The sequence below is a fragment of the Physeter macrocephalus genome, chromosome 11 (genome assembly GCF_002837175.3).
Source record: "Physeter macrocephalus isolate SW-GA chromosome 11, ASM283717v5, whole genome shotgun sequence".
NCBI classification, from domain to species: Eukaryota; Metazoa; Chordata; class Mammalia; order Artiodactyla; family Physeteridae; genus Physeter; species Physeter macrocephalus.
Genome location: NC_041224.1, coordinates 38,931,960 through 38,945,498, shown reverse-complemented (window position 1 = coordinate 38,945,498; position 13,539 = coordinate 38,931,960). Strand labels below are relative to the sequence as shown.

The 13,539-nt window shown below is 36.6% G+C and overlaps 1 protein-coding gene and 1 non-coding gene across 4 annotated transcripts in view; one reads left to right on the top strand and one right to left on the bottom strand.

Annotated features, from left to right (window-relative positions):
- Window positions 1-13,539, bottom strand: part of ZFAND6 (zinc finger AN1-type containing 6) — a 76,671-nt gene that overhangs the window by 14,443 nt on the left and 48,689 nt on the right. Inside the window, exons 1-4 of one of the 3 annotated variants that reach the window (XM_028495189.2) lie at window positions 9,397-9,486; window positions 5,854-6,017; window positions 1,612-1,782; window positions 257-365 (exon numbers count right to left, since the gene is read on the bottom strand). In XM_028495189.2, the coding sequence (XP_028350990.1) occupies window positions 257-365; window positions 1,612-1,765 (263 nt within the window). In that variant the 5' untranslated portion in view covers window positions 1,766-1,782; window positions 5,854-6,017; window positions 9,397-9,486. Of the gene's footprint in view, window positions 1-256; window positions 366-1,611; window positions 1,783-5,853; window positions 6,018-9,396; window positions 9,521-13,539 lie in introns of those variants that run through there. The other 2 variants (XM_024129643.3, XM_024129645.3) reach the window with 2 other exon arrangements.
- LOC112066496 (U6 spliceosomal RNA) lies at window positions 7,307-7,413 on the top strand. Its single transcript, XR_002892697.1, has one exon. It is a non-coding gene; the product is annotated as a U6 spliceosomal RNA (small nuclear RNA).

Below are 13,539 nucleotides of genomic sequence, written 5' to 3'. Positions count from 1 at the left end.
TATTATGAAGAGAAATAAAGAAAAACCTGTCAGAAAGGAAATCTGAGACTTAAAAGACAACTCCCTACTCCCACCCCAATTTAAAACCAATAAAAAGAGTTTTCTGACTAGTCACTAATAATGAGACAGATACAATTTTATGCCAGTTAATCCTAAAGTGACTACATAGTTTTCCTTCTTAACAGAACTGATCATATGGAATATATGCTTTATTTTTCAATAGCTTTCCAACCACACTTCAGAGGCTACATCTTACCTTGGCTGCATAGATGAAGATGTAGAGTCTAATGCCGACTGAGTTTCTGGGACACTGCCATCTGTGCACTGAACTGGTAAAGACTCAGACAGACTACTGACAGAAGGTGCTGTAACAGGACCACATCTCAGGTTAGTGACTCTGTACCCTGGGCAGGCCAACATCTCATCTATAAAAATCAAGATCAGTTTTCCACGAAATATAGTATGTGGATTTTGTTTTACTATATAATATGCTGGTTCATTACTTTAGTTAAAATTTTTTCAATAGTTTTCCTATGAAAAGAATGCTGATTTTAACCAAGGAAACCATATACGAAATGTATACATCCAAAATTAAACTACTATTTCTTGGGACTGATTATTACCCAAACCCTTTAATTCACAAATGTCTTCCAAGTACTAGCGCACAAATATTTCAAATAAAAAAGAATTTTGCAGTAAGGCAAACTTAAGTTCAAAATTAAAATCTGTGCTCAGGTTATATTATTTTACCTGTTCTTTGTAAGGCAGAAATGTAGATGATGACTTAAAAAACAATAATTTATATTCATTTGATCTTAGCCTTAAGTAAAGAAGTTTTGATTAAATGATTCTAGCTTTTGGCTTCAACACGAAGCAATGATGAGAAAGACTCTACACACAATTTTAAATGAACTAAGTAACAGCCTGCACTTTCATTCACCACAAAAACCTATACATTTAGGCATTAACCTACATGAGAACTATCCTAGATGAGTACCATTAACACTTTACTTCTGCAAAGCTTATACTCAAAATCCTCATGGATCCTTCTTACACAACTACTGAAACAAAAGCCACTTCAATTCCAGGAAAATCCTTTGACATAAAAATGCATAAAGAACTCAAATGAACTGCGGATGAACATCCTTTTCTCTGAGTCAAACTGTTACACCTCTCCTTCCTAATGGAGAAAGGCTTTTTCTACAGTCAGCTGTGGCTATATATAACTCACTCTTTCCTTCTACAACTGTCTTGGCTTCAAGTCTTCCTAGATAAAAGAAGCAAGGTCCTCGTACAGCCCTCACTCCCTTACACCTTATTTTCCAAGACAGCTATATATACTTGAATGAAGTGTGCCTCTATTTTAATAAGATAATAGAATTCTCTAACAGAGCAAGTAAGAAGTAGTTCTTTTCAATGGGTAAAGATACTCCTATTCCTGTTTCCCTACCACTGATAATCACATTATGTAATGAGACATTTTCCTGATGTAAGTGTAGTAATAGAAGTAAAATGTGAAAGCAGAAAAAGGTACTGGGTACCCTGTGCTATTCAGGTGTATCTCAATTATGAATAGTGCTGTGTTTTACTTACCAGGTAAGAATTACTTACCAGGTGGGCTTATTCTACCATTACTACTATTCTGTCTTTGAAGATGTTCTTTATAACATACTGAACACATGCCATTTGTACGAGGGTTTCCATAAAATCCGCAGCCAGTGGAACAAAGCATAGGCACTTGGCTGTGATTAGTTTCTTGAGCCATGTTCCTCTGTTGCACACCTGAAATTTACACAGAATTAGCAAAGAACTCAGACACACACTACAATCATACATTATCCAAATTTGCTTTATATAATAAAGGAAAATGCACTTATACTCTACCCTAAACCACTCTGTGCAGCTGTCTCAACACATAAGCTGAGGTAGAGACAGTAAAAAAATAAAGATCAAAAGGATACAAACTGAACTTTTATCTCCGACCCACTCTATACAAGTAAGTCTGTACTGGTTCAAAATATGTTATGAACTAGAGAAGGGAATCTGTACTAAAGACTCCGCACCATCAGAATGTTAAGGAAAATCCTTTAAGTCTAGGTTCAGCTTGGACTCCTAGTAATGAGAAATAAACAGTTTGCTATGTGTTGTATTATTAACTTTTAAGCATTTAAACTTTTGCTAAAAGTTCATGTTTTAACTTGCATAATGTTTTCTGTTTAAAAAGCATTGAACATAATATCAATGCTGGTGAAGGTGTGAAGAAATTGGCAGAACACTGGTAAAATGAGAAGTTGGGTCAATCTTTTTGGAAAGCTATGTGGCAACTCACCTTAAGAGCCTTGTAAAAGATTGCCCTTTTGAACCAATCATTCTCGTTTAATAGAATAACTAGGGTATAATCAGGAGAAAATTATATATACATACACACACACACAAGGGATGTGTTTTACAGCATATTTATAATGCTGACAAGCTTAAAATAACTTAAATATCTAACATTAGGAGAATGGATTTTTTTCAAAAGTTAAGCAGTCATTAAAAATATTTTAGAATTCTTTTTGAAGGAGGAAATTGCTGATAATGAATGAAAAAGCACAATATGAAATGTATATACAATATGTTGCCAATTAGGACCAAAAAAAGCATCTATTAACCATCAATAAGGATAAGAAAGAATATATCCAAGGATGGCAAAGCTGTGATTTTTTTTTTTCTGATTTGTACCTTCTCTGTACTTTTAAAATCCTCTTAAATGAAGCTACTACTTATGTAATTGGGAACAAAATATTTATTTATTTTTAGAGTATATAAAATTTAAAAACTAACAGGCAGAGGAACTGTTTGGGAACCACACAGGCAATAATCAATTATAGCAGATGGAAGAACCCCATGTGCCATTTCTCCCATACAGCAAGTGGTTCTTTGGCATAAATAACATGAGAAGGTAATAAGAGGTTCTATCTCACTTTATTAAAAAACAAAACAAAACAAAAGCCTCCCAAATGAAATGAAGGTTCCTCCAAAATGTGTTTATGTGTATTTACAGATGAGTGTATGTTCAAAGATCATACTGGATAAGACTAAGCAAAGGAGGACACTGTTCTGCCACTGAAGTTTCCCTGAATTGATAAACATTCACTGTTTTCCATTAACAGATTTTTTTTCTTCACCTAAATTATTTGAAAAGACAGTTGTGGAATGGGGGGAGGATATTTAATGCAAGTTTCAGAACCAAGAGCAATAATGCATTTGACTCTACAAAACAAGGCAGGTTTATCATTTGCCTTTAAAAAGAAAAACCTAAAACTGTTGAGAATCTTTAGACCTTTAGGCCTAGGAATATAAATAAAAGATCTTTAGGCCTAGGAATGTAATTTGGGATTTTGACAAACATCTTTTTTACTTCATGATGGCAAGTCATTTCAGAATCTAATCTTGGCTGGTCTGCTTTATATATATGCTACTTTTAAAAACCCTCCCTTTCCTGTAGTTCTGTAAATACATATACGGTGTATCAAACTAAAAAAACCCATTAACAATGTTAGGATAGAAAAGCAAATAAACATTTTGTTGATTTTGGGGGCCTATATTCATGAGGGATAGTGTGTTTGTCTGGTTTGGAATCAGGGTAATTGCTCAAGGTCATGGATGTAGCTAATAAGTGATGGAGCTGAGATTCAGTAGAAGTCCAAGCTCTAAATCAGTGGTTCTCAATGTTTGCTCCTTGGACCCCTGGGGAGGTCAAAACTGTTTTCATACTAATGCTAACTAGTTATTTGCCTTTTCCACCATGTTGACATGTGCATTTGTGGCGCAAAAGCAATGGTGGGTAAAAATCTGGAGCTTCATCAAGCAGCCAAACCATAACAGTGGCACTGAAGTATACTACCTTGTATTCTTCATCACCACACTGTCACAATAAAATTATTAATTTTATTAAATCTTGAGCCTGAACACACACGTCTTGCTAATATTTTTTGTGACAAACTGGGAAGTACACATAAAGCATTCCTGCTGCATATAGAAAGTATGATGGCTGAAGAAAAAGCACCTGTGCAATTGTCTGAGTTACAACCTAACCGAGTCACCTTTTTCACAGAACAAGTTTTTTATTTCAAAGAACGACTGACAAACTCTGGTTATTCAGACTTGAGTTATGTGGCAGATATTTTCTCAAAAATGAATGAAGTAATAAGCCTGTCACTTCAAGAAAAATAACTAATACTATTTATTGCCGAGGACAACACTCAAATGAAAAAAAGCTTGACAAGTATCTCCAATTTTTAGAGTCTTTGATAAGGTCAGTGGTTATATTAATGACAGGTGAGTAGTTGGTACTATTATCGACATTTGGAAGGTCTGCAATAAGTCAGTAAACCAATATTTCCTAAGTGACCAATGTATGATAGTACAAAATTATTCATGAACAAAAGATTTATTCAAAGTGAAAGAACACTGGATTTTAGAGTAACAGACAAAAGGTTTTTATATAGTACGAGATCCTACACTGCAACTATCCCTTTAAGAAACTACAAATTGTTACATTTTGGTATAATATCAAAGAAGAGAAACCTCTATTATCTGAAAAGGTTATTAAAATACTCCTTCCTTTTCTAACTACATATCTGTATGACACCACCTTTTCTTTTTAACATTGTAACAGAATGAATGCAGAGGCAACTATGAGAATCCTGCTGTTTGCTATTAAGCCAGACCTTAAAGAGATTTGCAAAAATGTGTAACAATGCCACATTTCTCACCAAACCATTTGGGCAGGGGGGAGGGAGAAATGTTTATTTTTCACAAAATACTTTTAAATAAATTAATATTTTGTGATTTTTCTCACTTTAATTTGTAACATAATAAAATTTTCGCTAGATATGACAGATATAAACAAAAGCTCTTCAACGTGCTCAATAATTTTAGAGAATATAAAGGTCCGGAAACCAAAAATTTTGAGAATCCACTGCTGTAAACCATCAATGCAGGCAGAATCACCTCAAGAAGGCAAACATTGATTCTTTGGGGAATGGGAGTACAAAAAAAAAAAACAAAACCCTTACTATTTATGTATAAAACACAGCTATACATATAATACATAAATAGATAACTATTATATATATGTGGAATTAAAATTTTATTGAGGTAGGAAGCCAATTAGGAAAAAACTGTTTTAAACGGCTCCTGGGGATTGGGGGGGAGGGCAATAAAGGAAAAAAGATTGAGAAACACTTTTTTTTTTGGCTGAGCCGTGTAGCTTGTGGGATCTTAGTTCCCTTACCAGGGATTGAACCCGGGCAGTGAAAGCGCTGAGTCCTAACCATTGGACTGCCAGGGAATTCTCGAGAAACACTGTTCTAAATCACCAACTATTCTTTGCTACCTATTAATGACATTAAAACGATATGTTATAAGAATTAAAGAACCTTCCCCACCGGTACTGATAAATCTTTCAGTATATGCTGGCAATGTACAAGCATCCAGAGAAGATAAATATCTTATTTCTATAAACACTCAAGTAAATATTCACAGATTAAAAGTACAATATGACCACCAAGTTTTTTATATCACAATCCCTGCTTCTGAATAGTAAGACTAAAATTTAAAACGTGTAACACTAGCAATTTCCCCAAGCCAAACTGCCCTGCACAGTAGCAAACGAGCAATTATTTTCATAAGTCAAGAGCTTTCTTATAAAAAGCTATTATCCTGGCAGATAAAAAGCACAAAAGATTTCACAGGTTACTTAAAAAGAAAAGAAAAATAGAGAGAGAGAGAGAGAGAGAGAGAGAGAGAAAGAGAAAAAGGAAAAGAATCAGTGTTAGTTATTCATTTTGAGGCCACAAAATGTACCTTTCCATGAAGATTCAGGAAAAGACCAAAAGCCATAAAAGGGTATCTTAGTTTATCTTTACGTGTAGTGGCAAAGATGGGGTAGCTATGGAGAAACTGGAAATCTTGCATCCCCTTGCTACTGTACCTTTTTGGTAGGTAAACAAGTTGGAGGGCCCATTAGCCTGGCATTCAGGAAGGAAAAGAGGAAAGAGCATGAGAAGGCAGAACAATTCCTTAATTGCTCTACGTATTGTGGGATTATAAAACTACAAATCCAAGGAGGTAAAGAATGAGATTACCAGACATACAGAGAAAAATGGATTAGCATGGTGTAATTTAAAAAAAAATTATGAATTAAAGAGAATTCAGAAAATGTGATTTCTGACTCTTAACATTCATAATCAAACCTACAACTGACTGTCCTCTCTACCCCACTTGGATAGTACTTAGTTATTCAGAGCTTACTATGGGCCAAAAACTGTCTTTATTGTTTTATTTACATTATCTCATTTAATTCTCTCCAGAACCCTATGATGTTGGCATTACTGATATCCCCATTCTTAAATGAGGAAACTGATATTCAAAGAGACTAAATAACTTCCCCAAGGTCACATATCTAGTAAGCAATTAGCTCAAATTCCTTTTTTTTTTTTGATCTAAAAAAACAAAGAGAATGACTTTCAAAGTCCATCCTGTCCCTGACAAACATAAATTCATGAGCATTCATGAATTCTTATTCTTTTCATTTAAAGATAATTTAAACTTTCATTCATTTATTCAACCTTAAGATATTATGCAGCTTTAATTAGCTTAACCAAGTTCTTGAGAAAATTTGTTTTTCCTTTAAGTCTTTTAACCTAAAAATTCTCATTAGCATAAAAATTCAAGATCGAATATTTTAAGATTGCAAAGAAAATTCATTACCAATTATTAAAATTCTGACAAAAGGACAGCAATGAATGAATGCAACAGACTGCAACGAATGAATGCAACACAGACTCAATTATAACTGCAAATACATGTCAATTAAACTTATTTCCCTCTGCTTCATCCCCTAGAATTTTAAGTCACCAAGTTCCAATAATTTTCATTTTGTAATATCTCATGCTCTTTTCTTTTGCATCCCAATTCTGACTCTTATCACTTCACACCTGGGTTATTTTAACAGTTTTTTTCTTCTGTTTTACTGCCTCTCCTCACAATCCACTTATTTAAATTCGCCTAAAACACCCAGTTCTCATCATATTACTTCTGTTTTAGTTACTAAATAATTTCCCCAGAAAGGAGTACTAGACCTGGCATTCATGCTCTACATAATTTACCCTAACCGGCCCAATTTCCCTGGAAAGTATGCTGAGTGAAAAGTGAACAGGCTTGGGGTCAGATCCCAGTTTTGCCTTTTTAATTACCTATAAGAGCCTGGACGTGTTACTAAACTTCTCTAAGTTCAACTCCTTAAAAGTGTGCTCAGGTGCTTGCTTCAGCAGCACATATACTAAAATTGGAACGATACAGAGAAGATTAGCATGGCCCCTACACAAAGATGATATGCAAACTTGTGAAGCGTTCCATATTTTTTCAGCCATAAAAAGAAACGAAATTATTTGTAGTGAGGTGGATGGACCTAGAGTCTGCCATATAGAGTGAACTAAGTCAGAAAGAAAAACAAATACCGTATGTTAACATATATATATGGAATCTTAAAAAAAAAAAAAAAAAAAGCTTCTGAGGAACCCAGGGGCAGGGCAGGAATAAAGACGCAGATGTAGAGAATGGGTTTGAGGACATGGGGAGGGGGAAGGGTAAGCTGGGACGAAGTGAGAGAGTGGCACTGACATATATACACTACCAAATGTAAAACTGATAGCTAGTGGGAAACAACCGCATAGCAGAGGGAGGGAAACCAGCTCCGTGCTTTGTGACCACCTAGAGGGGTGGGATAGGGAGGGCGAGAGGGAGACGCAAGAGGGAGAGGATATGGGGATATATGTATACGTATAGCTAATTCACTTTGTTATACAGCAGAAACTAACACACCATTGTAAAGCAATTATACTCCAATAAAGATGTTTAAAAAAAAAAAGTTGTGCTCAGAACTTCCCTGGTGGCACAATGGTTAAGAATCCGCCTGCCAGTGCAGGGGACACGGGTTCAAGCCCTGGTCCTGGAGGATCCCACATGCCGTGGAGCAACTAAACACATGTGCCACAACTACTGAGCCTGAGCTCTAGAGCCCACAAGCCACAACTACTGAAGCCCACGTGCCTAGAGCCCGTGCTCTGCAACAAAAGATGCCACCGCAATGAGAAGCCGGTGCACCACAAGGAAGAGCAGGCCCCGCTCGCCGCAACTAGAGAAAGCTGTACGCAGCAACAAAGACTCAATGCAGCCAAAACTAAATTAATTAATTAATTATTTTTAAAAGTGTGCTCATATTTATTTAAGACAATGTATACAGAAAGCTTCCATATAGTGCCTGGCACCTAGCAGAAACTCAGTAACTGCTCTAACTCCGCTCTGCCTAAAAGCAGAGGGTCCTTTTGCGCCTCTCTGTTTGAAACAAATCATCCTCGTTGCTGGAAACAAGCTTCTAGCTCATAAATGTTGTAAATGTTGTCCTCTTCTTCACTCTGCCTATAACAATCTTATTCAGGAATCAGCTTAAATTCTACTTCTTCTGGGTTCATTTCTGTCCACCTCGATCCTCCTCTGCTCTGTATTCCTACAGAAGCTGTCTGTACACCACCCTTTTGGGGCATTTAAGCTTACCATTACTCAAGTGCTTTACAGATATACAAATCATTTCCCAGTTAAACAGTTTCTTCTTCAAACCCCCTTTATGCCTAATATGAATATTACAAAATATTTTGTTGAATAAATACATTTCATTATTGTTAGAAGTATTCACGTCAGGCAAAAAATGGTTATTTTCCATTGAAAAGGGGCGAAAACAGATTGATGAAAAATGTTTCAATCACAGTACTCATAATTTATATACTGAAACAGTCATTCAGCAAGAATGATCAGTAACCCAAGCCAGTTACAAAAGGCACATATAATTTTTCATTTCATTGTTCTTCTCCCTCCTCCTGAAATAAATAGGGAGGATATATAATTTATAATGATGACTTAAATACAGAAGTTGCTAACTGGCAAACAAGTTAAATCTGACCCACAGGCATGTTTGGTAAGCCAGCACATATTAATTTTTAAAAATTAATTGTTAGCATTCAGAAATTGGGGAATGTCAAATAAAAATCCCAGGTTTCCAGCTTCTCTTGAAAAACAGCAAGACCTGACAACAGTGGACTGATGTTCCCAAAATTAAAACCAATCAGCTAGGACCCTCTTAGATAGAGCTTATACTCTCCAATTCAAGGCTACCTTCACTTTCAGTTACCTAATCTTAACCTATGATGATACCTATCATATGCGCAACATACACATGTTCTGGAGGTTAAGAACCTTTGCAGAGATTACAAAATATCTAGGAAAGTTCATAAAGCAAATAGATCAGAAAGTATGACTCAATACAGAACAGTTGGGACGAATGCTACTCACTCTGATAAAAGTATAGGGACTTTGGATTAGGGTTCCTACTGCCCTGAGGATGCTTTGTAGTTCTCTCTCTGTATAGCAGTCCCCAGTTCCCTATGTCAGGTTGTCTTTCCTGCTGTTTCTTGGGCTGAAAGACAAAAAGGCGCGAGTCCAGCTAACATGAGAATAACATCTTTGAGGATATTACATATTCCTTCCCAGCAAATAATTCATCAATTTCAATATACTAGGTTATGTAAGGATAAGAGACTCCAAAGCTAATTCTAACACATACAAACCTCCCAGTTATTGATATAAGGAAAGTTTTCATTGACTGGCATGATAAACCTCACAAAAAGAAGCCACTATAAGTGTTTCCAGTTGAAGAAGACACGTTTCAGAAAAACTCTGATTGGCATTCCCATCATCTGACTCTAATTTGTCACATTCTGCCCCAAAATGTGTAAATCAGTGGTTGGCAAACCTTTCGGTAAATGACCAGACAGTAAATATTTTAGGCTTCAGGGCCATACAGTCTCTGTTACAACTACTCAATTCGGCTGTTGTCATGTAAAAGCAGCCACAGACAATATGTAAACAAATGAGCTATGTTTATGGCCACCAAAATTTGAATTTCACAGAATTTTCACATTATAAAATGTCCCTCTTTTGATTTTTCCTCCCACCACTTAAAAATGCAAAAACCATTCTTGGCTCATGTTCTGAACAAAAACAGGCAATGAACCAAAAATCTGCCAACCTCTGGATTAAATAAGCAAATGACTTTAATGCAATCATCACTGAAGAAGAAGTGGGGAGGCTAGGTAGACATGGGACTCAAGCACAGGTACTATTAACTGTGGGATTCTCTAATCCAAGCAATGTAAATTTAAAGTATTATTTGCTCTTGCTAAGCCTCATCTCTTATTTAAGTTTATGTTCATCACCCTATAAGGGGAAAGAACTATGAAAGGCAATATTTCATCCAAATCTGTATCACCAGGTATAGTTCACACAGAGAGTTGTAGCTATGATGTGAAAAATGACAGTAATGTTCTTGGTACAAACTGTCCTCTATTTTAGCACACAGTTTTCTATTCACCAAGGCTAAATAAAATCCGTGGTATCTTAATAATTATAAAATCATTCACTAACTGGACTGGGAAGACATCCATAGGCCTGAAACTGATAGTTTCTGTCTGTCTGGTATGTTTCCTTCCTCTTTCAGATTAACAGAACCTCTCTTTCCTGTGGGAAGACCATTTCATTTGCTTTGGGTAGGCTTAACCCCTCCTCCTCAGGGCCAGACCTGTGTCAGTGGTGGGCATGTGATCCAAGCCTGGGTATTATGACTCAATCTGAGCCAATCATTCATTCCTCCCTGGATTTTACTGGTGCTACTGGGAAAGAGGCAGACTGCTCTGAGATTACATTGAAGACAATACAATGTAAACCTGGTGCTGCTGCTGGTGGCTGTCTCCGCCACAGTGGAAAAAGAGTCCACATAATTAATTAAAATAAGGTAAGCAGGGCTTCCCTGGTGGTGCAGTGGTTGAGAGTCCCGATGCAGGGGACACGGGTTCGTGCCCCGGTCTGGGAAGATCCTACATGCCGCGGAGTGGCTAGGCCTGTGAGCCGTGGCCGGTGAGCCTGTGCGTCCGGAGCCGGTGCTCCGCAACGGGAGAGGCCACAACAGTGAGAGGCCCGTGTACCGCAAATAAATAAATAAATAAATAAATAAATAAATAAATAAATAAATAAATAAAATAAGGTAAGCAAAGCCAAAATGGGTAGGAAGGAGACAGCCAAGATGAAGGCTTACTGAGGACAGCTCCACCCCTCAGACTTCCCAGTTATGTGAACAAATTCTCATTTTGCTTTAGTTTGTTTTGGGCTTCTGTCACTTGCAATTCAAAGTCCTTACAAATGTTATAATCAAGCTGCTCTACTAAAACTTTCAAACAGAACAGAATAATCAATGCATATCAAAATGAAAGATACTCCATTAGTTCAATTGAGATGTCCTATAGTAAAGAAACCTACAAAAGTAACCAACAACCTCCATTCTTTTCTTCTTTAAACATACACAAGTCCCAAGTGTAAAGCTTAAATTTTCACAAATTGAACACAACTGGGTAACTAAGCACCCCAATCAAGAAACAGATTATCATCAGTACCCCTCAAAAGCTTCCCATGCTCTTTTCCAAATATTATCCTTTCCCCAAGGATAACCACTATGCTGACTTCTAATACTCTAGATTAGCTTTTCCTATTCTTGAACTTTTAATAAATGGAATTATACAGTGTACACACATTGTGTCTGGCTTCTCTCAAATTGTTTTTGGAATTCAACCATGTTAATGTGTCTAATCACAGTCCATTCCTTCTCTTTGCTATCTAGTATATTACACTGTATGAATAAATCACTATCTATTCTAGCGATGATAGGGATTTGGGAACTTTCCAACTTATGACTATGACAAATATTGCTGTTATGAACATTATTGTATGTGTTTTTTGACTAACATACATACGCATTTCTGCTCAGCATATACCTAGGAGGGGACATGTTGGGTCATAAGGTATATGTATGTTCACCTTTAAGCAGATACTACCAGTTCCCAAAGCGGTTATACAAATTTACACACTCCTCGCAACGTTAGAGCCCCTGGCAATGTATGAGCATTCCAGTTACTCCACACCTCACCAATACTTAGTACTGCCTGCTATACTGGGCTAAATGGTAGCCCCAAAGACATGTTTATGTGCTAATCTCTGCAACCTCTGAATACTATCTTATATGGCAAAAGATGATTAAGTTAAGGATCTTAAGAAGAGGAGCTAGCCTGGACTGTTCAGTTGGGCTTAAGATGCAATCACATGTATACTTATAAGAAAAAAGCAGAGAGAGTTTTGAGAGACACAGAGGAGAAGGTGATGTGAAGACACAGGCAGACACTGGAGTGATGTGGCCACAAGCCAAAGAATGCATGCAGCCACTAGAATCTGGCAGCAAGAAATGTATTCTCTCCTAGAGCTTCTACAGAGCATGGCACTGCCAACCCCTTGATTTTGAACTTCTGGCCTCCAGAACTGTGAGAGAATAAATTTTTGTTGTTTTTAAGCTTCCTAGTTTGTATTAATTTGTAATTGCAGCCCTAAGAAATTAATACATCTGCCTTTCTATTTTAAATATTCTTAAAATCCTCTCTTGTTAAATGTCTATTTAAGTTTTTTTGTGCATGTTTTTCTGTTGGATTGCCTTTTGCTTACTTTACCTTCCACGATGGTTTGTCTTTCCATTTTTAATGGTGTCTTGAAACCAAAATTCACCTTAATATGATTTTGTTAACAATTATCTTTTATAGTTAGTTATTTAAAAAATCTTTGCCTACTCCAAGGTCACGAAGTTGCTCTCTATTTTCCTTCTAATTTTATTATTTTACCTTTCACATTTAGATCTGTAATCCATCTGGAGTTGATTTTTTGTATGGAATAAGGTAGGGATTAAGATTCATGTTTTTCTCCATATGGTTATCTAATTAACCCAAATCCATTTATTGAAAAGACTGTCCTCTCCCTACCGCACTGCAGTCTCACTCTTGACCATACATGGGTTAACATACATGTAATGCGGGTCTTTTCCTAGACTCCCAATTCTATCCCACTGGTCTATTTGTCTATCCTGTTTCACTTATTGTAGATTTTGGATAGCTGGTATCAGTTTTATTCTTCCTCAAGATTGTGTTGCTTATTCTTGGCACTTTCCATTTCCATACAAATTTTAGATTCAGTTTGTCAATTTCTATGCGGGTGGATGCGGGGGGGGGGACCTGTTAGGGTTGTGTTGAATCTACAGATGTACAAACACAGCAGACTCCTAAATTTATTTAGGTCTTCTTTAAGTTCCCAGTAATGTTTTGACAGTGTTCATGCAGGTCTTGCATATTTCTTGTTAGATATTCCTAGGTATTGAATTTGTTAAAAGGCAATACATGGTTATCTTTTTAAAATTTCATTTTCTATTTGTTGCCAGCCTCCAAGGTGGCCCCCAATGATCCCCATGCCTCCTGATATTCTGGCCCTTTGTAGTCCCCTCCCACATTTTATCAGTGTTGGTCTGGAAAACCAACAGAATACCGTGGAAGTGTTGGTTTGTCATTTCTG